General features: G+C 40.6%; 1 protein-coding gene across 1 annotated transcript in view; it reads left to right on the top strand.

Annotated features, from left to right (window-relative positions):
- insrb (insulin receptor b) overlaps positions 1–22,418 on the top strand; it is a 99,770-nt gene that overhangs the window by 65,044 nt on the left and 12,308 nt on the right. The window contains exons 3-14 of the mRNA XM_047375580.1: positions 3,054–3,259; positions 6,116–6,234; positions 13,535–13,674; positions 13,790–13,934; positions 14,027–14,241; positions 15,277–15,403; positions 15,766–16,013; positions 17,670–17,837; positions 17,922–18,120; positions 19,528–19,666; positions 19,923–20,076; positions 21,829–21,977. Coding sequence (XP_047231536.1) covers positions 3,054–3,259; positions 6,116–6,234; positions 13,535–13,674; positions 13,790–13,934; positions 14,027–14,241; positions 15,277–15,403; positions 15,766–16,013; positions 17,670–17,837; positions 17,922–18,120; positions 19,528–19,666; positions 19,923–20,076; positions 21,829–21,977 — 2,009 coding nt within the window. The remainder of the gene's footprint in view (positions 1–3,053; positions 3,260–6,115; positions 6,235–13,534; positions 13,675–13,789; positions 13,935–14,026; positions 14,242–15,276; positions 15,404–15,765; positions 16,014–17,669; positions 17,838–17,921; positions 18,121–19,527; positions 19,667–19,922; positions 20,077–21,828; positions 21,978–22,418) is intronic.

Genomic DNA, 22,418 nt, shown 5'->3' with positions numbered 1-22,418 from the left:
CACATTGGCTGAAGTTGAGGGCGGATCTGAAAGTGGAGCGGATCTCCGGCACGGATCCTGGATCTGGAGCCGGACTGGGAAGGCCCCTCCCCGCTCTGTTACGCGACGCTGTAGTCGCAGCACGTACGCACACAAACAGATGAGAGAGGGGGAGGGCTGTCTGAGGTGTTTTTCTCTGTGCTGGAGATGGCTGTGTGCTGCGCTGTGGTGGGTTTACAGCTCCTAGTAAAGGAATAGCAGAGGAGCAACCCCTGCATAAACTTCCCCAAAGCCTGAACATGGTGTATTCTCTCTCCTCATTGTTGCTCTTCTTTCCCCTTGTTATCCCATCAATTCTCAGCCCCCCTGCCTGCAACAACACAGTTTGCGTTTTTACTCAGGCAAACGCAATGGGCAGCCTTCCAATGCAGTAAGAGGGGGGCCCTAACCATATCTTTGGCAATTAAAGATATGTGAAGTCCTCACAAACAGTGGGCCCTGCTGCTGTTTTCATCTCTTTATCAGGGTGTTATAATTCTGCTTACATTATAAAAGGATTTTATTACAATGTAAAATATATAGTTAACAGAATAAACATGTCTTGATTCTTCATTGCTGTTTGACTCAGGTCTTCCTTCTGCTGTGACACATTCTGGTTCTGTTGTTACATGATTTTAAAGCCAGCAGTATCGAATGAGAGATGGTGATTAACGCGCAGTCATGGTCAGAAAGCTCAGCTGGAGATCAAACCTGAACAAAATATGTTTCTGTTTTTCCTCAGTGGCATTTCATACACATCCCACAGGTAAATGCCTGTGGAGAGTGTGTTTTTGTTTTAAGATATTTAGAGGTTTGTTAGAATATTCCTTCCTGAATTTAATTATAAATCTCAGAATAAGATTGACTGATCTACATTGCTTTGGAAAAGTATTTATACACATTGAACTTTAGAAAGTTCAACGGTCCATATGTTTCGGACAGTATATAGCACCAAGACAAACCTACAAGGATATGGTTGTCCACAAAAAACTGACAAGGGAGACCATTTTCAGAGAGGCAGCCAAGAGGCACATAATAAATCTGAAGATGCAGAGATGACACCCCTGGGTGCCAAATCCTTAATGATGGAGGGATGGATTATACAACAATAAAACCACTTGAAAATTGTCAATTTTGTCATTCAGGATATTTTAAATAAGACTGTGCAGAAATATGAGGATTAAAAAGCTTGAAATTGTTTAAAATTTAGACAATCCAGTGTACAAGATGTACTTGAATGCACAGTAAAAACGCTTATGTTGTGAAGTCCCCTCTGGTCAGAGGCACTCACCAGTACCAGTGTGTTGTCGCTTCTCATATGCTGTGCAGCATTTTGGACTAGTTGAATGCTGTAGGCAGTTGGATTTGGACTTCAGCTGATTCTTCTCCAGCACGAGCGATGTTTACATTCAGCTTGACGTTTCAGGTGAATAATTGAGTTAAGTTCAAAGTAAGTATTGCTGTTGAAACATGCATTGCAGTGCACTATGGGAATTGTAGTGTCATTCGCACAAGCACGATACAAACAAATTGCAGGCCATTAGTATAGTACAAATATGAAATTATCTCGCGGGCTGGACACAGTTGTATCTCGGGCCAGATATGACCCGTGGGCCTGGAGCTTGACATATCTGGGATAACTGCACTCTGCAAATATGGCCTTTATGGGAAAGGGGCAATAAGAAACCCATTGTTGAGGAATGCCATGTTGGGGACACAGCAAACATATGGAAGAAGATGTTTTGTTTAGATTAGACCAAAACTGCAAAAGCCTATATGTGACAAAACTAACATTTCATTTGGCCCTGAACACACCATACCCACGATACAACATGGTGGTAAGAACAGCTTTGGTGCTCCACTGTGCCCTGCTCAGCCTGCAGGAAAGCTGGTCCGAGTTGATGGGATGAAACATGTCGCTAAATATGGGGCAATCCTGGAAGAAAACCTTTTCAAGGTTGCTCAAGATTGAAGATGGGGGCTGAAATTTAACTGTTAGCCAGACAACAACCTTAAAAATCCAGTCGGAGCTAAAATGGAATGGTTCAGTCAAAGTCCAGACCTAAATCAATTTGAAAAACGAGCCTTAAACATTTCTCTTAACAAACACTCGTGTGATCTACAGCTTTGTTTTTTGGAAAGAACATGCAAAGCCTTAACCCCAAAGACTAGCAACTGTAACTGATGTGACAGGTGGCTGCAAGGAAAGGCCTCAGTAGTTGTTAGTACAATTGCCTGCCACAGCTTTAAGATTATTATCTGTAAAAGTATTTGAAAACCATGTTTCACTTTCCTTGCAATTCAAAATTATGTTTTATGTGCATCTGTTAGCAAGCAGCTTGGTTTCTGACTATTGAAGCTCGGTTGACTCTCAGTGGAGACGGACAAGGCGCTGATGTCAGGGGTGGCTGATAATTTGACAATCAGCCTCTCTGACCAAATTCTCTTCAGTGAAATGAAAGCTGACATGAGCTAGCAATGCATAATCTTCAGGCTTTCAGCCATTCCGGTTGTTTCCATGGCGCTGCAGACTGCTGTTGTTGACTATCAAACGTAAACTGTGGTCACTAAATCTCTCCACAGATGTCAGAAGGGCAGCAGTGTTTTTGCGGTTCTATCTTTGAAGCTGTAATATTTCTGTTTTTATTTTTGATCTCTGATTAGTGTTAGTTGTCAAATTGTGAGCTTCTGTGCAATTTAATTTAAACCCCGATAAACCATCTGTAATGTTTTGACCCATTCAGGGTGCGTTGCTTAACCACTGAAGTCCTGTTTAGATAAAGAGGTTCTGTTAGTGTGGGTAGATGTGTAAATATGGGCTAATGACAACTTTCATTGGAGCTCAGTATCAGTCCCTGTAGAAATGAGATCTGTGTAATTTCTGAGAGGGGAGCTTTAACCATAGTTTGTGTGTTTGTGCACAAATATGCATCTATTTCTCCCCCAGTTTCCTCCAACTACAATTAAAATGATGTAGGTCTATCTGTGTGTCTTGATGTTAACCCTCTTCTTTCTCCTGTTCTGCTTTTCCTCAGCATGCGATAACTGTAAAAACGGTGCATGCAGCCGTCTGGGCCAATGCTGCCACAATCAGTGTCTGGGTGGCTGTTCGGAGCCAGGGAATGCCACCAGCTGTGTGGCCTGCAGGAACCTCCAGCACGGAAACATCTGCGTGGACAAATGCCCTCCTGGATACTACATCTTCCAAGGCTGGCGCTGTGTCAGCTTCTCTTTCTGCCAGGTTTGTAATACCTGAAACCAAATCCCATTGTCAAAATATTCTGATTTGTCTGAAGTGGGGTTGTGTGATGTATTTTTAAGCTGTTGGTGTTTTAATTGTCGTAGCCACCAGTCACGGTGCTCTTTTACTTTGTAGAATTTCTGATGGAAATAGTCAACATTTCAACATTTAAAACAACTCAGAGCTCAAAATTTTTATCATTTTTCATACTAGCTCTTTTCTGAATCAGACAGCTGTGAAGATGGTCGCTGTTGGACCGCACTCTGGGGCCTATTGGGAAATGTTAGGGGTTAGGGTTAGTAGTTCTCTGGTCTTCATAATTGTCTAATTAAAAAGTGCTATCATGTAAAAAATGTGTATTAATGAGGGATAAAACTATACATCCAGCTCCTGGGACAAGGCAATGAACAATTCTGGGTTCACAAGAACAAGATAAGGTTTGAGCAATATTCCCCATCTTTTTTTCAGAGATCAGAAATGGTTTTAAAGAATTCAGTGTAGCATAACCTAGTCCCAAGTTGACTAGTCTATTTATTAGTTTTCATGCTTGTCTTTTTTTAAAGATGATCTTAAAACTCTTCCATTTTGCATTTTTACAAAAAAAATTCAAGGTTTCATAAATGTTGAAATGCATTTTAAATCGTTTATTTTTGGTGAGGAATTATCATGTTCAGGTTTGATGAGTGGATGTATTTTAAATATTCAACTAAAGATGGTTAGACGCATCTAGACTCATGAAAGTCAGTGAAAAAGCCTTTTCGTTTGGAAGCTCCAAAGCAGGCGCCAGCTTTAGCATCTTTAACAGCTAAAAGTCAGTTGCTATATTCTCACAGAGTTAACAAATTATTCAATAGTCTTGTTCATCACCTTTGTCACCGTTACCTTTTTCTTCCTATTACCCAAAATGTTGCTAAGCGATTAAAAAGTGTTTGTACAAGGTCCTTCAACTCATCTTTTTTATGGGCCAGCAAGGAGTCTTTTATTAGTGCATTCTGTCTATGAAACAGGGCAGCAGGAGGATTACTTTCATTCTTAGTTCAAAATAAGAGTCTCAAGCATAGATACAATCGGGTGTCAAGCTTAAAAAACACACAATCTAAAATCAGGGCTAACCTCACCAGAAAGTGTCAGTCACTGAATGCAACCTGGTGTCTGCTCTGTTGTGCTTGTGGGGGGAGGCTGGGGTGGTGTTGTGTGGGGCCCTTGCATTGCCGTTGCGCCGTGCTGTGTGGTGGAGGGCAGGATGCGGCAGGGGTGCATGGAGCGGGGCAGTGTGTGGAGCTTGCGCTGTGTGGATGTGTCATCGGCTTTTCGGAGGTGGAGCTCATCTGTGGGGGTGTGCCCCTGTGGGAGGGGCTTCATGGCATTTGGAGTCAGGAGCATGTGTTCAATATCTGTGTTGGGGGTGGCCCTGTGGGTACATTCATATTGGGGTTCATGGGGGGTGGGGGCCTGAGGAGGTTGAGATCAGAATTCATTGGGGGGTTGAGACTGTTTCATCCTGGGACAGCTCTGGTTGGCGGACTCATTTGGACCAGGTAGGACCCTCTTTTGTACGTGGCCCTCACTACGGATGGGGTTGGGGGTTGTTGGGGGCTGGGGTCGGAGCGGGGGGTTGGGGTCGGGGCGAGGTCACTTAGGTTTGGGCAGTGCCAGCAATAGTCTGTGCTGGTGCTGGGGAGGTCTGCCTGTCTCCACTCCTGAAGGAACAGGACCACCTTCTAGGTCCGGGGGCTGGTTGCCCCTCTGGGGTACCGATACCTGGACCTTGGAGTATAGAGTATGTATGGGGAGTGTAAATAAGTGTATGACATCCATTGTCATGTGTCTTTATGTTGGGGGTATGTGGGTGTGAGTGTTTTTATGTATATGCATGACGGTGGGAATGTGTGATTGTGATCGTGTGCCCCTGTTTCTGTCAGGTTGGGTCTTGGGCTGCTGCCTTTCCTGGATGAGTTTATGCCCACCACCAAATGTGGGGCCTATTTCCTCCCTGCCACACCCCCTGCCGGTGGCTGGTATCTCTGCACGCTGGTGTATTGGTGGTTCTCGGTGTCCGGGGCTGGGAGCTTTGGTGTGTGCCGACTCATTTCCGTTGTCTAGTAACAACATGACTAGGTCTTGCTGTCCAAGCAAGTTTCAAGATGAACGAACTAAGTCTCCAAAAACCTTAAAATGTTATCAGGCTTTTATGTTTGTGTCAGTGTTTCTATCCAGACCTTTTCCAACTCAAGGGAAGAAATAAGCATCTCAGCAGGTCATCTAGTCCAGTAGAAATCTGTTCTGAAGCAGGGGAACATGCCAGCCATGAGTTCATGTTGAAAAGTCTAGGAATAATGACTGATGAATGATAAGGGAGGAGTTTTACCTTTCAAATGAAAGGAAAAAGTGGTTGCTGACTGACTAGGGAACAAGGTTTTCTACACTTAACCTTAAAGAAAAAAATCATGTAAAACAAAAAAGTAAAAGAAAAAGGCTGAGATCACCCACTGGTTGACAAACTGTTTGGAATCATTTATGCTCTGCAGAATTATTGATTTAAATTGTGAAATTAACAGCATTTTTGACTTTGCATCAAAATAACCCTGTTGTATAGAAAAAAACACCCAGTGTCTCTCTATGACACCCTGTTATGTTTTTTTCTGACATATTTGAACAGTTTTTCTAGTTATGGCCCTCTTATGACTTCTTAAAATTCTTGCATTATTTAGAAATACATCTTTTTGCTTTCTGCTGTTGATAATAAACTCAATTGACACAATCACATCCTTAAAGCAAAAACAAGAAAATCCATTTTACCAAAAATCTAGATTAGGTGGGCTAATGGTTTTTTGTCTCTCTTTGTTTTACACGCAGGACCTTCACAACCACTGTAAGAAATCTAAAGATGTTGATGCCAACTGCCACGAGTACGTCATCCACAACGGGGCCTGCATACAGGAGTGTCCTTCTGGATACAGCAGCAATTCCACTACGTAAGACTGGGTCACCAGTAACACACCTGCAAACATGCCTTAAAGGCTGCCATCAACCCAGGAAAACCAAATGTGTGGTGGTTAGTGGACACAATGTTCAAGTCTTTATTACTATAAAACAAAAAATATGAAAGTGTGGTGTAGTGTTAATGATATAAATGGTAAATGGACTGAACTTATATAGCGCTTTTCCAGTCATACAGACTGCTCAAAGCGCTTTACACTAGAGCCACATTCACCCAATTGCACTCACTAACGCTCACACATTCATACACCAATACGCAGATCGGTAGGCAACTTGAGGTTAAGTGCCTTGCCCAGGGGCACATCGACCTATAGCAGGAGGAAGCTGGAATCGAACCCACAACCTTCTGATTGCAAGACGACTACTCTTCCTACTGAGCCACAGTAAATATCTATCTGCGATTTCACGTGGCTTACTACTAACTTGCTGTCTTTGGTAACCTCTTTGGAAACTGCAGTTTGTATCAACCAAAAGTTCAGTTTTATGACCCACAAAATAAGCAGCATGCCATTTGTCTTAACAAACTGTATCGTTGGCCTGGTAGCACCCAATATGTTGTTTGTTTACCTGGTGAAGAATTTGTTTTATATGCTCTGAATCTACAGATTTGCATATAGAATTAGAAAAAAAAAATTTATTGCTAAAGCTGTTTTTTTAAAGGGTTGAAAATACAGAAAATGCATTAACCATTTTTATATATGATGATGACTGAAATTAATAATGACATTCATTAAAAACATGGTGGGAGGTGTTGCCAATATTTCTGACTTGGCAGGGTAAAGCTGTTGAGAGCAGATATGTGCTCGGCCGATGAATCATGGAGATTTCTAAGGCTGAGGGTAATAACCTTTGTTTTCTCAGAGCACTGGAGTAAAAATAAAAAATGTTATCCCGTCGGTCAATCAGCTGATCAGAACTTCACTGATAAATAAAGGTTGGTGTTATCAGCACAGCTATGGAAATTTCTGCTATGTTTCACTATGATATCATCTGAAGGATTTGTGACGGGTGAGAATAAAACTACACCCAGACCAGAACCCTGTGGAACACCAGAACTGACTGATAAACGTGGAGGACACATCAACACATTGAAGATCAGGTCAGATACCTGTGATTTCAGTCCTTGCAACGGAGAACCTGTGATCTGGATTAGGTGTTCTGATCTGTAATAAGATGCTGTGGTCGATGGTGTTGAGTGCTGCAGACCTAACATGGACTCGTTGTCTGACGTAATGAGAAGGTTGCTGGTTATTCTTGTAAATGCAGTTTTGTGAAGGACTCAAAATGCTAACTGGATATCTTAAAGACCATTTGTACAGATGACATTTTCAAGGCTAAAAAGGCATTTATTTACTTAGCTGATATCAAACAACAATAAGCTCCCAACTGCCGTTCATAAAAGTGTTTTTGCATCTTTTTATGCAGATCACATCTGTTCAAAAATTGTTTTGGTGCCAGAGTGTGTGATGAGTTCAACATTACTTACAGGCACGGGGCCATTCTTTCCTGATGAAAGGATACTAAATCTGCTTTAATAATCTGTCGGTGAGCTGTTTATTTAGTCTGATTGGGTGTTCCACAAGGTTGTTTAAGATGACGTGATATATTTATGGGGATTTGGAGGATCAGTTTAACGGATCATAAACACATTTTTCCCCATCGGAGTAGAATGTGTCAGAGGTGTAGAACATGGAAGGAAAGATTCCTGATTAAGAGTCAACTAGTGAGGCCCTCATCTTACTCGGGGGTGTCACTAATACATAAGCAGCCTCAACATATGCAACACCTGGTTCTTTTCGGCTCACTGTTCCGGCTGCATACCAGTATTCAAGAGCACAACCTCTTTTGGCATTTTTCGTAAGAAGCGCAGAAGAAAATACTGATGTACTTGTTTAGCATCACGGGGTCTTGCTAAACCAGGGAGATGCGTGTTTGTTTTGAAGCCAAGTATGTGTTTTGGAAACCACTCCTGTTTACACGCTCACTAAAAGCATACATGAGGCTTGAGCAATGAGTATAACATACTTTCCAGCAGGAGGAATGAAATATTCATGTGACTAAGTCATTAATGTGAGCTATTGCAAGAGGCGACAGTCACACCAACTAAAGAAGACGACTGAAGACAAATATAAAAAGACGGGAAAACGTTGTGTTGCTCAAAGCCTTTTTGTCTGCAACACCTGAGGCCACATCTAATGAGATTAAATAATGCTGTTTATATATTTTAGTATAGGTTGATGATTTGTTTTTCCATATATATTTGTCAGTGTAACTCCGTACTTACATTTGTAACATAAATATGGATTAAATAGTCCTTGTTGGAGAGTTTAGTGAACTTTGCTCACCAAACTATAAACTTTGGAAGCTGACCTCTGTGTTTTTAAGGTCAGTGCAGAGATCACACACAAGAGGCACTGTAGAACTTGCTCAACAGCACGTCAGCCATCAAGAGTGAAATCAGCGAGAGTTTACCCTGCCTCACCTTGCCTCATGGCAGCCTATAAACTATAATTGATATTTATTAAAAACAAAACAAAACAGAGACCTTCACTGGTCCAGCAGGTGGAGAAATTTTTGTTATTGACAGAAAAAGGTGAGGCGAATTGATTTGATTGAAAGTGCTTTACAGAAAAATCAAGTGAAGGAAAGAAAACTGCATTAAGAGGAGAAGAACATTAAAAGAGTAATAGTGAAATTTAGACATTGCATAAAACAGCAGAAACTGTACTAAAATGTCAAATTAAAACAAATAGCTAAGACATGATAAAAAAATTAAAGCTACTGTAAACAATGTTTTCAGTCCTGATTCAAAGGAACCAGCAGTTTCTACACATCTCAGGTTTGTTCCAGATCTGAGGAGCACAAAATCTAAATCCTGCCTCCCATTGTTAAGTTCTGGTCCTGGAAGCACTTGGTGATTAGGTGTCTGGTCACCCGAGAGGTCCACATGGTTCATACTTAGCAAGGTATGACTAGTAAAGAGCCCATTACAATAATCCAACAGACGGAAAATAAAAGCATGCACTCGTTTCTCTGTGTCCTGTAATCATGGAAAAGCCTCTTTTCTGGAAATGTTTTAGAAGGATTTAGTAACAGATCTTATGTGAATTGATACCTTGGTTTCTTGTATGCTTTGGGTTCATTGAGACGAGTGACGTGCAGATCTCTCACTTTGATTTTATTGTTGGGACTTCTTTTTCTTACTGAAAATGCTGTTTTTCAAATGTACAAGATATGCAAATTCAGCATAAAAAGTTGGTTTTGCGAAATATGAGTTATGGTTTGCACAAGGCCTAAACATTTCAACACCGAAACAAAATATCCTCAGCCGAGCAAACTAAAAATCTTCATGATGAAATCTAAAAGGCAGTTTTACAGCTTATGTTGAATGCTAGCTAGTTTTGAAATAGTTTTACTATACCATCCAATCAAAATCTATGTTAATAAATGTAACACCTTAGGGCTGAAACAATTAATCGGATTAATCATGATTCATCGATAATTGAAAACTGTAAATATGGTCTATTCAGAACCAGGATCCAGAAGTGGCTTAGTTTTAGCTTCACCTGGTTGAAATTCTGTCATTGTCCTCCTATATAGCACCTTTTACTATCTGATTATTAATTGATTGATCGAAAAAGTAGTCGACAGATTAATCAATCAGTAAAATAAACATTAGTTGCAGTCCTAGAAGACCTATCTGTTAAACTGCACCTTACGTGGTACCTAAACATGAATCCCGTGTGCACAGTGCCCTCAATGAAGCAATGAAATGTGCAATACTTCTGAGCATTTAAAGGAAGCCATTCTTGGTTTTACATTGGGAATGCAATATGCAGATCAAATTGGAGCAGCTATTTAGTTTAAAAATCATATTTCATGAAAACAGCTCCAGCTCTCCTGGCTACTGAGTTTCAAGGTCAGGAGAACAGCACTCTGCAGGAGAATTTCCTCTCTTTTATACCTCCATCCTGCTCCGGGAACATGTTTGCTGCAGCGTGATATCTCACTTTTACTACTGCCTATTGGATCGAACACTACAGTGTCGGAAACGTTTCTGCAGCAGTGTATGTTTGTGTGAGAAATCATATGATTATGGTATGTTGTACTGACTTGCATTGTATTCATGGAGCTCTACAGCAGCTTTAACCATAACTGCTGACTGTCATATGTAGGTGTGTCACAAAGACTTGTAATCCAGGCTGTGAGGACTGCTGTATGTCTCCCATAGGTTCCCTTTTAAAACCACACACACTCATACTAATCCACACTACCGTCCGTCCGTCCATCCATCCATCCATCTGCATGGATAAAACCTTCTGCATACTCTTTTGATTATGAAAAATTGACCCTTCCTATTGGGTATTCCAGTGCAGCTCCCAGTCATAATGTCCTCATTACAGACGTTTCAAAAACCTATAACATTTCTAAAGAAATCAAGTGTCAAAATGCATTAAATATAATTACTTCATACTGTCATTACTTCATTTGGAATTTAGATGTTCTAATGAGGTTGAATATGTTTTATGTTCTTTCATTCATTATAACTAGTAATTCTCTTCTACACTGTTTCCTTTCTGTCACATAATTTGATTTAACCACATTTGCTGCACTCATAATGCCTCTGCTTCAGTCTACTATGGGAAAAGAGTTTGCTCATCTTTTTTTTGGACATCGAGACAGCCAGCAGGCCCTCTCACATTTGGTGTGGTTCTGTCAGGGTTGGGCCGAAACCAAAACCTGAGCGCCAGCTGCAGGCCTCGACTCTAGATGGTTCCAACAGATCCCGGAGTCCGAGTCACTGGGTTCAGATAAACACTGTCCTTTTAAGAGCTGCCCTTGGAGCCTCGGCCTGTCTGCCTGTGTTTTCGGTACAACAGCCCAAAACATTCTCCTTTTTCTGCGCTGCTACTGGAGCGTTACGCTGGGCAGGCAGAATATATGGTTTTTTTTCCCCGTGTGTGGAAGACAGAGAAAGACGACACGTCCTTGAATTTTTCTTTTTATTTATTGATTTGAAACGCTTATCGTGTTTCCACTCCCTCAAAATTATAAAGCCAGAAACAATGAGTTGGTCTTTGATTAGTAGGAATTATTAAAAGTTTGATAAGTTGCAAACATAAAGATCATCATCTCAGGCTGAAACTGAGAGGTTTTCCTGTCTTTATACTTAATGCCATTGTGAGGACAGCGTTGAAGCAAGAAGGAGAAAGTCAGGGCATGGTCCTGGAGAGTGGATTATAGCTGTATAAACTGAATTTAAAGCATAAAGAGATTGCAAACAGCAGTATATGCATAGCTTACATGTTCCCGCCAGATGAACAACAGCATCCTTTGTAATCTAAGTTCCCCATGAGCAGGGGCTTTAAAAGAGGTGACTGCCTGATGTAACTGTACTCAAATCGAACTTTTTAAAGCTACCAGCCAAAATGTTCCATAAAAACTTTCAGTGTGGTTCGTCAACTACAGAACATGTCATAATCAGGTTTTTTCTATTTGTTTTTCTATTTTGTAGTAAAATGAATGAAGCTAAAATCCAGAAAACCACATTTCAAGCTCTCATCCCTCTGAAGACATCACATGATGTATTTATATAAGACATTTTCATATAAATAAAACATTTGTTCTGTTTGTTAAACCCCAAATGGGTCATTTTCCATACTTGTCTGGTATTAGGGCCAGGGTATTAGAGTCAAACCTGGATTGAATTATTTTACACTAATTGCAAATTCTTTAAAATACAGTTTATTTGTGAAAGCTTTGTTTATGTGTTAAGCAAAAAAAGGCACTATGACCTTTTTTTTTTCATATTTTTAAAATGTCTTGTTATTATGAACCCATAACATGGATGGTCTGTCGGATTGTTGTCAAATCCCTACCTAGTGTGTTTACAGCTGATCAGCTTCTGCCTCTTGTGATGTCATTGACCTAAATACACACCAAGTAAAATTGGCACTTTTTTTTAACAGCAGTGTGCTTTCTAAAAACCTTTTTGTGAAGTCTTGCTGTGGAAATTAATGCTTCATTTATCCAACTGTGTTTTTTATTGGCAGTGTACATTTGCTAATGGAAAAAAAACCCAAAAAGAATATTATTACCTTGATTTAAACAAAAGTTTTCTGAAATCATTAATTCACGGGTAAGAAGTCTGTGAACTTATAATGAAATTCACAGATTTCTTAGCCTTTTCTTACAATAAGATTCTTGTCTGTCTTTTGAAAATTAATTATCTCTCTGAATTATATGTTCAGTATTTCTCACAACACATTTTCAAGTATTTTCCAAGCAAACCCCTTGTAGTTTGAAAGGTGTTGGCGATAAATGCAATAAAAACATGGATCAAGCTCTTTAGAAGTCTTTCAAGGGGATTTTGAAGGAAGCAGTGCTTGTTTGTGAATGAAGCATCTGTTTTTTTCTTTTTGTGAATTAATTTCATAAAAGGCCTTATCAAGGCCTGTGTGCGTGATTTGGTGCAGAAAATGCACGCTTGCAAGGAGAGGACGTCCGAGCGAGCAGAGACAGAGCAACAGGAGAGAGCGCCTTCGGGAGCTGCGGTTGTGTTGTTTGAGCTCGTCTTTGATTAAGCTCTCTTTGATCATTCACGTCGGTTGCCTCGGTGCAAATAAACATCCAGGACACGCAGATGTGAATGGAACCGATTATAATCTAAGCTTACGGGCTCATTATGAGAATTACTTGATTACTTAAGAGAAGAATTCACTTTTGAATTGGGATCAAACATGAATGTTTGGGCTGGGTTTCCTTAGATGGAAAAGTTTTGAACCAATTTGAATAATAAACTGAACTTGACTGCAGTGTTTGACAGCTAGGATCCATTGGAATGCATGTAATCCACTTGGAGTCTGTCTGTATGGTTCGATTGAATTGATCTTTTTTTTCTTATTGCGCCTTGAACTGACGTGTAGTGAATTAGCTCTATACAAAAAAGCTGAATTGAATTGAAGTGTGATCTGATTATTGGAGCATAAAGCAGACAGAACTGTTTAATTTGGACCCTAAATTAATCCACCCACTAGATCCAGCTTTTTTTTGTTGTTGTTGTTATGTTACAGCGTGATTGTGGAAAGGAAAAATATGCGTGGTTTTTAAATAAATAAAAAACTCTGCTGTGCATTATTGCTCTGGCCATCCTTACTCTGATACCCGTAAATTAAAATCAGACTCGTCATTTCTTTTTACATTTTGTTGTATTTGCAGCTCTAATGAAGACACTCATGGTATGTTGGTCTAATTTCCACTCTTGTGTCTGTTTAGGTTGACCTGTGAACCTTGTGAGGGCCCCTGTCCTAAAGCGTGCCAGGGAAACAAGACAATTGACTCTGTAACATCAGCCCAGGCCCTGCGAGGATGCACGGTCATTGAGGGCAACATGGTCATCAAGATTCGAGGAGGAAGTAAGCAGCTTTACCCACAGCACCCCCACTGAGCTCGCTGTAACACCTTCACGTTCTGTTAGTCTGTATAAAAGTCACTGCCTGGCTGCACCCTCAACTGTCCCTCTGCTTACAGCTAATATAGCAGCTGAACTGGAGGCTAGCCTGGGACAGATTGAGGTCATCAAAGGTTACCTGAGTGTGCGTAGAGCGTACGCGTTGGTCTCCCTCTCCTTCTTGCGAAAATTACGTACCATTAAGGGGGAGCAACTTGAGGCAGAGTAAGCGCTCATTTTTCCACCTCTCGTCTCAGTTTTATTTTTTTACGCTAGGATTAATCATTTCAGTGCTTACCTCTGTGCTTCTCCATCAGCAACTATGCCTTTTACGCGCTGGACAACCAGAACCTTTGCCAACTCTGGGATTGGTCTAAGCACAACCTCACAATCGAGCGAGGTCGCACATTCTTCCACTTCAATTCTAAGCTTTGCATGTCTGAAATCAGAAAGCTGGAAGAGGTCACGGGAACCAAGGAGCGCAACCAGAAGAACGACATCGCTGTTCGCACCAACGGTGACCAAGCATCCTGTAAGATTCCTCATGTTTTACACAGTAAATCAGATGTATTAAACTGCTATTTACATATTCCCCTCCATAATGTGGTTTTTACATTTTTTATAAAGATAAGAGGTTCTTTCACTTGTGAATATTGTTGATTTAAAGGCAAGAAAGGTACACTGATGTGTGTTTGAATATTTCATGATGACGTTATCAAGTCTAGGAACTAAAGCTTGGAAAACAGAGCAGGGTTTTCTCACCAAGAGACAAATATTGGATAAATTATTGTAGTTTTGCAAACAGGAAACTTTATTACCTGCTGAAGCAGATGAAGACAAACTCTTGCAGATATATTTATACCTCCTAAACTTTTTCACATTTTTATCACATTACAATCATGAACTTTAAAGTATTTCAATTTGGATTTGAATGATAAGAAGGGACAGAGCAGACTGTACCTCTTGAGGAAGCTTAAGTCCTTTGGTGTTTGCAGCAAGATGCTGCATATCTTCTATACGTCTGTTGTGGAAAGTGTGATCTCTTCTGCCATCATCTACTGGGGAAGCAGTATCAGAGCCAGGGACTTAAAAAAGCTCAACAAGCTGATAAAAATGGCTGGCTCTGTTCTGGGGACTCCTCTGGAACCTCTGGAGATCATTGTGCAAAGAAGGATTCTTCGTAAAATGAAGAACATTATGGAGAACCCTGAGCATCCTCTTCATGAGACTGTCCTACAACAACAGAGTGTCTTCAGTCAGAGGCTTCTTCAGATCTGCTGTAAGACGGAGCGCTACAGGAGGTTCTTCCTGCCCACAGCCATCAGCATCTACAACGGCTCTTTGAAGAAACCTTCATAATATGAGCTATAACAACATTTAATTTCCCTTTGGGATTAATAAAGTATTTTTGAATTGAATTTGATGTGATCTATCAACACAAACCCAAAATCAAAGGGGATTTTTACAATGCACTGTTAACCTAACATTGTCTTATTATACTTCAGTTTCTTCCAGGTTGGAGACAGCTTTTACACAGAGGCTGATCCCTGCCTCTCTTGTCTTTTAGGTGAGATGCAGCAGCTGAACTTTACTCAGATCAAGGTCAAGTCCAACATGATCATTCTGAAGTGGGATGCGTTTTGGCCGACTGACTACAGAGACCTGTTGGGATTTATGGTTCTCTACAAAGAGGCGTAAGTTGGAGTTTGTTTAATCCATAATGACATTAATGTTAATCATTGCCTTCCACATAAGTTTAACAGGAAATTTTAACAAGTAACTCCAACAGATTAAAAACTACTGATCTAATGGCAAACCACAACACAAAATTATTTGTGTGAAAATTTAGTAAATAGATAAAACCACAAAATGCAATAAAGAATATGAACTAAGTGCAATAATATAAAGTGCATAATCATTGCATTAGTCCAGCAGTTTAACGGCTAGAGGCAAAAAGCAGATCCATGTCTGCCATGTTGCAGCTGTACAGATATTTTTTTATAACAGGTATTGTTACACTCAGCTGATTTAACCCTTTTTTTAACATCAAATGCAGTCCGTACAAGAATGTGACAGAGTTTGATGGACAGGACGCATGCGGCTCAAACAGCTGGGTGATTGCCGACGTTGACCCACCGTCCCGTCCCACGGAGGGTAAGAAGGGGGAAGAGCCTGGCTTCTTCATTCGGGCGAAACCCTGGACCCAGTACGCCATCATGGTGAGAACCCAGCTCTCTGCGTCCGATGAGCATCAGGTTCATGGAGCCAAGAGTGATATCATTTATGTTCGCACGAACGCCTCAAGTAAGTAAAACTTGCCTTAATGTGGATTTTGATGAGTTTTAAATATATTGGTCTTATCAACGGGGTCCAGATGTTATCATAGACAGAACCTCTGAACTTTCTTTAAAGCACAGTTTTGATGAGTGTCTTATGTTTAAATATATTGGACACACTATTGTTGCATAACAGTTGTGCTGGATTTGTGGTTGTGTGATATGATATTAGATTGTGTGGGATTAGAGAATGATGATCATCTGCTAAAGCAGAGATATTGTCATACTATTGGTGAGGAGAGCCCTCTGATTTCATGCATTCATGAAAGAATCACAGAATTTTAAAATCCACTTAAATTCTGTAGAAAATGTTAACCAGTGGATCTGAGGGTTTTTCCACCCAATACTGTGATGTTCACAGTAAACGAAAAGCTCTCCATCTGGCCCACAGTCGTGTGGGAGACCTCTACATGTTGCTATAACACTAGTCATTAACAGTTTTTAAAGAAAAAGTGATAGGTTTATGAAACAGTAGAGCAACCCTTCGCTAGGTTTTGTTCAGGCAAAATAAAAAAAGCAGTCGTCAAACAAAGCACATTACAGCAGAGATCACGGGTTAGCTTTAGCTTAGCACATCCGCAAACTCTTCCCGCTGCAAAGATCTTCAGCAGAAGCGAGATACGAGATTACGGAAGAACTTGTAGGGACGTGTGCCGAGTCAGAAACAAACAAGAAAATATTGTTAGAAACATTACAGAATTTTAATTTCATATCTGGGGAGTTATTTTACTAAAAGGACTGTTTATTATACAAATGGTACTTTTTTTCTTTTTTACAAAAATATTTAATGAATGACAGACTTTTATTTGTTTTACGAAAATGGTTAATTATTGACCTAAATCCAGTAAATTTGTGTTATTTATTTAACAGCTAAAACCAATTCTGAGTATCTTGTAAAACATGGAATAAAAAATTGGAAAACAGAATTTAAAAGAAATTATTGCATCTTATGTGGAGCATTTCTGTCTAGTGCTGATATGTGCCTTTGTGCCGATCAGTTTTATTTCATACTTTACCTTTTACCTTATAAAACAACTTATGCCATAAAACCACATTTTGCTTCAGTTTTGTTGTGATTATTTATTCAGAGTCTACTTCAAGTTTTGTTATTAAATTTAAATTCTACTATACACAAATTGGCTTTTTTCTGGCTCTGTTTAAAATCATGTTTTTACTTAAGGAAACGGTAACAAAACTTTGATTATAATGTTGTTGTAAAAAATCCTATCACACACCCCTGACTGCATACTTTCCCCTCCTAAAAATAATTCACAGCATGTTTTGCATGTTTAAACTTGGAACTGCATGCTTGCAGGGTTGCTTTATTACATTCTTCCTTCCTTCCCTTCTAGCAAAGCAATAACAGGAAAACCTCTTACTGTTTAAAGCAATCAAACTAACATATCTTGGAGCAGATGTTTGCGTAACATGTCTGTCATATGAATTAAGAATTAGCACATGAACCATCTCTGAGCTGCATAATCCTGACATCAATCCTACGTTTGCTGTTTTTATTGGAACTATGTGGTCGCATCTGTGCAAGTCTAGCAGGCAGTCCTGATTCAAGACTGCAATGTGTTTTTGTAATTAGTTTTGACTAAATATCGTCTTTTACTTCTTTCAGGTCCATCTGAACCTCTGGACCCCATCTCCTCTTCGAATTCTTCATCTCAGATCATCCTGAAGTGGAAGCCTCCCACCAGTCCCAACGGCAACATCACCCACTACCGGGTCATCTGTCACAAACAGCCTGAGGACAGTGACCTCTACAAATTCGACTACTGTCTACAAGGTTAGTAAAAACCAAATGCATGTTCCCTTTCCTTTTTTTTTTTTTTTTAAATCCGGTTTCACCTCACTTCTCCCTCCTGCCCAGGAATGAAGCTGCCGTCCCGCACCCCGACCCACCTGGACAGCGAAGACGAGCAGAAGTGGAACCAGACGGAAGAGCCAAACTCGGGGGGCCGATGTTGCACCTGCCCCAAGACGAAACTTGAACTAGAGAAGCAGCAAAAGGAGATAGCATACCGCAAGACCTTTGAGGATTACCTTCATAATGTAGTCTTTGAGAGCAGGTGAGCCATTCCCGACCAGCACAAACTGCTCCAACTGACTTCTCAGACTGGCAGTGGTGTTGTCTGTTGCCTGCCGAAAACTGGAAAGTGATGAGCACAAGGGGGGGAGGAAAGATGAAAGGACACATTAAAGGAATAAAGACAGGAAAGACATAGCTTGAGACTTGGTGATAAAGTGAGGAGGGAGGGAGGATGGAAGGAAAAGATAATAGAAAGATGAGGAAATAAAATAAAGGGAATGAGCAAAAGAAAAATGAAGGAAGGACACTGTAAAGGATGAAAGGCTGGAAGGAAGGAAGGAAGGAAGTCTGGAGATACAAATATTTTTACATCCTCGTGTTTCTGTTTCCATACGTATCTTGACCTGAAAGATACCTAAATTCCAGTAATTCCAAGATTGTGTAAGAACCCTGAGTGAGAAAATAAAAGCAACCAAAAAATTCAGACAAGAAAAAAGTGTGATTCAAAAAGGTAAGCGAAATGTTACGCTTTGGATAAAATATGAAGCAAATAAATCAAAAAAATGAATCAAGCCGAAAAAACTCTTAACAATTTGAGCCGCCATTTTCACGCAATATCCAGCTACTTTACAGCTGTTTACAACAGCTTTAAGAAGCGCGATTATTTTTTCTTCCAGACACCTTGATGTGCATCTCGAAGAAGCTCACATCCTTCTGTCCGTCTGTGGGGTTTTTTTTTTACTCTTGTTTTTGTGCAGAGCAGCGATTTTATGGGGGGCTTAAGGTGGGAGGTGCTGAATGTCTGGACTTCGCTGACCTTTCCTTCTCCCTGAAACACACACACTTCCCCAGGGGAGGGATTACTGTGCCCATTATCATTTATGCCAGTCAGAGGTGCAATCATGCGTGCTGCCATTCGAAAACACACAAACACTTGATCTCACACACTCCTCCCATGCTTTTTTAGCTCATGACTCTGGACGGGCCGAGCTCTCGGTACAAACAACAATCCTCGTGCTCTCTAAGTACATTAAACAAAGGGAGACGGGCGTTTTCCTTCCACTTAAGTGAGAATCTACTTAGCAGAACTTGAGCATCAACAAGGCAACCTCTGCTGTGATTAAGGACACTTAACTGTGTATTTTTTGTAATTTCTGTGCTTTGTGCTCATATAGTGTCCTGTGCATTTATTGGCACCTCTGGCAAAAATGTGCAAAAATGTGCCTTTAACAGGACTGAAGGGGCTGCTTGCGATTAAAGACATCATGGAGGCCAGGGGGTCACTCAATCTCCCTGTTCCCGCATCTGTAAATGCTTAATACACATGAAATAATACAGGGATTTCTTGTAAATTATTGTAGATGATTTAAGCGCATTCTTACCACATATATGATTTAACCTGATTTGGTTTTGCTTTTTGTAACGTCTCCTTGCCCTGTTTTTCCAGACATAGTCGTCCACGACGCTCAGTGGACAATCTTGAGCCCACTGAGTCCTCCCTCTTTCATAGCACGATGGCCAATCTGCAGCTCAACTCCACCAATGCCTCATCTGAGGAAGAAGACGAAGAGGAAGAGGGATCCAAGGTCTCAAACACTGTTTCGGTCTTATGTGTGAAATTCTTGTTTCGTTGGGCTTTGGATGATTAGGGAAGCATGTTAATGTCAGAGGGTATAAAATACAGGAGCATTTATGTCAGAGAGCAATACGGTACATCTAAAGTGACTGCAGTGTGAAACATGCTGTAGTAGAATAAAAAGAAATTGTTGCATCTCATTAATTTGATGGACCTAATAAATTCCAGCACAGTTGAATTAAATCTTTTTCCCTATTTCTGCTCAGGTGGTGGTAAATGTGTTTGGAAAGGAGTCAGCAGTCATCTCCGGCCTGCACCACTTCACCAGCTATAAGATAGAGATCATAGCCTGCAACCATCTCACAGACACCAAACGCTGCAGCATGGCTACCTATGTCAGTGCCCGGACCATGCCGGAGTGTAAGGACACTCGTAAATGAATTCATATATCTTTGCTTGTAGAATAGATAGTTTTATGTCACACTTATTACTAAAATCACAGAATATACAGGTCCTTCTCAAAATATTAGCATATTGTGATAAAGTTCATTATTTTCCATAATGTCATGATGAAAATTTAACATTCATATATTTTAGATTCATTGCACACTAACTGAAATATTTCAGGTCTTTTATTGTCTTAATATGGATGATTTTGGCATACAGCTCATGAAAACCCAAAATTCCTATCTCACAAAATTAGCATATTTCATCCGACCAATAAAAGAAAAGTGTTTTTAATACAAAAAACGTCAACCTTCAAATAATCATGTACAGTTATGCACTCAATACTTGGTCGGGAATCCTTTGGCAGAAATGACTGCTTCAATGCGGCGTGGCATGGAGGCAATCAGCCTGTGGCACTGCTGAGGTCTTATGGAGGCCCAGGATGCTTCGATAGCGGCCTTTAGCTCATCCAGAGTGTTGGGTCTTGAGTCTCTCAACGTTCTCTTCACAATATCCCACAGATTCTCTATGGGGTTCAGGTCAGGAGAGTTGGCAGGCCAATTGAACACAGTGATACCATGGTCAGTAAACCATTTACCAGTGGTTTTGGCACTGTGAGCAGGTGCCAGGTCGTGCTGAAAAATGAAATCTTCATCTCCATAAAGCTTTTCAGCTGATGGAAGCATGAAGTGCTCCAAAATCTCCTGATAGCTAGCTGCATTGACCCTGCCCTTGATAAAACACAGTGGACCAACACCAGCAGCTGACACGGCACCCCAGACCATCACTGACTGTGGGTACTTGATACTGGACTTCTGGCATTTTGGCATTTCCTTCTCCCCAGTCTTCCTCCAGACTCTGGCACCTTGATTTCCGAATGACATGCAGAATTTGCTTTCATCCGAAAAAAGTACTTTGGACCACTGAGCAACAGTCCAGTGCTGCTTCTCTGTAGCCCAGGTCAGGCGCTTCTGCCGCTGTTTCTGGTTCAAAAGTGGCTTGACCTGGGGAATGCGGCACCTGTAGCCCATTTCCTGCACACGCCTGTGCACGGTGGCTCTGGATGTTTCTACTCCAGACTCAGTCCACTGCTTCCGCAGGTCCCCCAAGGTCTGGAATCGGCCCTTCTCCACAATCTTCCTCAGGGTCCGGTCACCTCTTCTCGTTGTGCAACGTTTTCTGCCACACTTTTTCCTTCCCACAGACTTCCCACTGAGGTGCCTTGATACAGCACTCTGGGAACAGCCTATTCGTTCAGAAATTTATTTCTGTGTCTTACCCTCTTGCTTGAGGGTGTCAATAGTGGCCTTCTGGACAGCAGTCAGGTCGGCAGTCTTACCCATGATTGGGGTTTTGAGTGATGAACCAGGCTGGGAGTTTTAAAGGCCTCAGGAATCTTTTGCAGGTGTTTAGAGTTAACTCGTTGATTCAGATGATTAGGTTCATAGCTCGTTTAGAGACCCTTTTAATAATATGCTAATTTTGCGAGATAGGAATTTTGGGTTTTCATGAGCTGTATGCCAAAATCATCCGTATTAAGACAATAAAAGACCTGAAATATTTCAGTTAGTGTGCAATGAATCTAAAATATATGAATGTTAAATTTTCATCATGACATTATGGAAAATAATGAACTTTATCACAATATGCTAATATTTTGAGAAGGACCTGTATTGAAGTCAGAGTTTAAGTTAGCCTCACTGAGATATTGTTTGTAATGTCCAGTAAAAGCAGACGACATCCCAGCCCATGTGACCCATGAGATCGTGAAAGCTGAGCCTCCCTATGTGTTTGTTCGATGGAATGAGCCTCCTTCGCCTAATGGCCTCATCATCCTTTATGAGGTGTTCTACAAGAAGGTTGGAGACCCAGAGGTAAACATGTACAGCAGATAAACGTTTACAAACATGGTGGAAAATAATGGAAAAATATTTCTATTACTAGACTTTATTCCTTATCCCATTGTTGGTCCATGCGTTCATCCATCCATTTTTTTAGTCTGTAGCAGTTGCTGAGAAAATGATCTGGTGTGGTCTTAGTAAAGGAAGCAGGAAATAAAAAAATAAGACTTGCTTACGACGTTCCAGATTTACCTAAGCATGCACTGCTGTCTTCAGAAAAACTTTTTTTTCCGCTGAAAATCTTAGAATCTTTAAAAAAAATTCCTAGGAGAAAAGGTTCTGGGTACTTTTGGTAGTACGGTAGCTTTACGTGACTCCACTGACAGGATTGGAAGTTTCTCGCCTGCATTTAAACGTACATTTATTTACTCTCTCATAACTTACAAATTCTGTTTAAACAAGGATTCAGTTCAA

The sequence above is a fragment of the Girardinichthys multiradiatus genome, chromosome 9 (assembly GCF_021462225.1).
Source record: "Girardinichthys multiradiatus isolate DD_20200921_A chromosome 9, DD_fGirMul_XY1, whole genome shotgun sequence".
Lineage (NCBI taxonomy): Eukaryota > Metazoa > Chordata > Actinopteri > Cyprinodontiformes > Goodeidae > Girardinichthys > Girardinichthys multiradiatus.
This window is presented reverse-complemented; position numbering and strand designations above follow the sequence as displayed.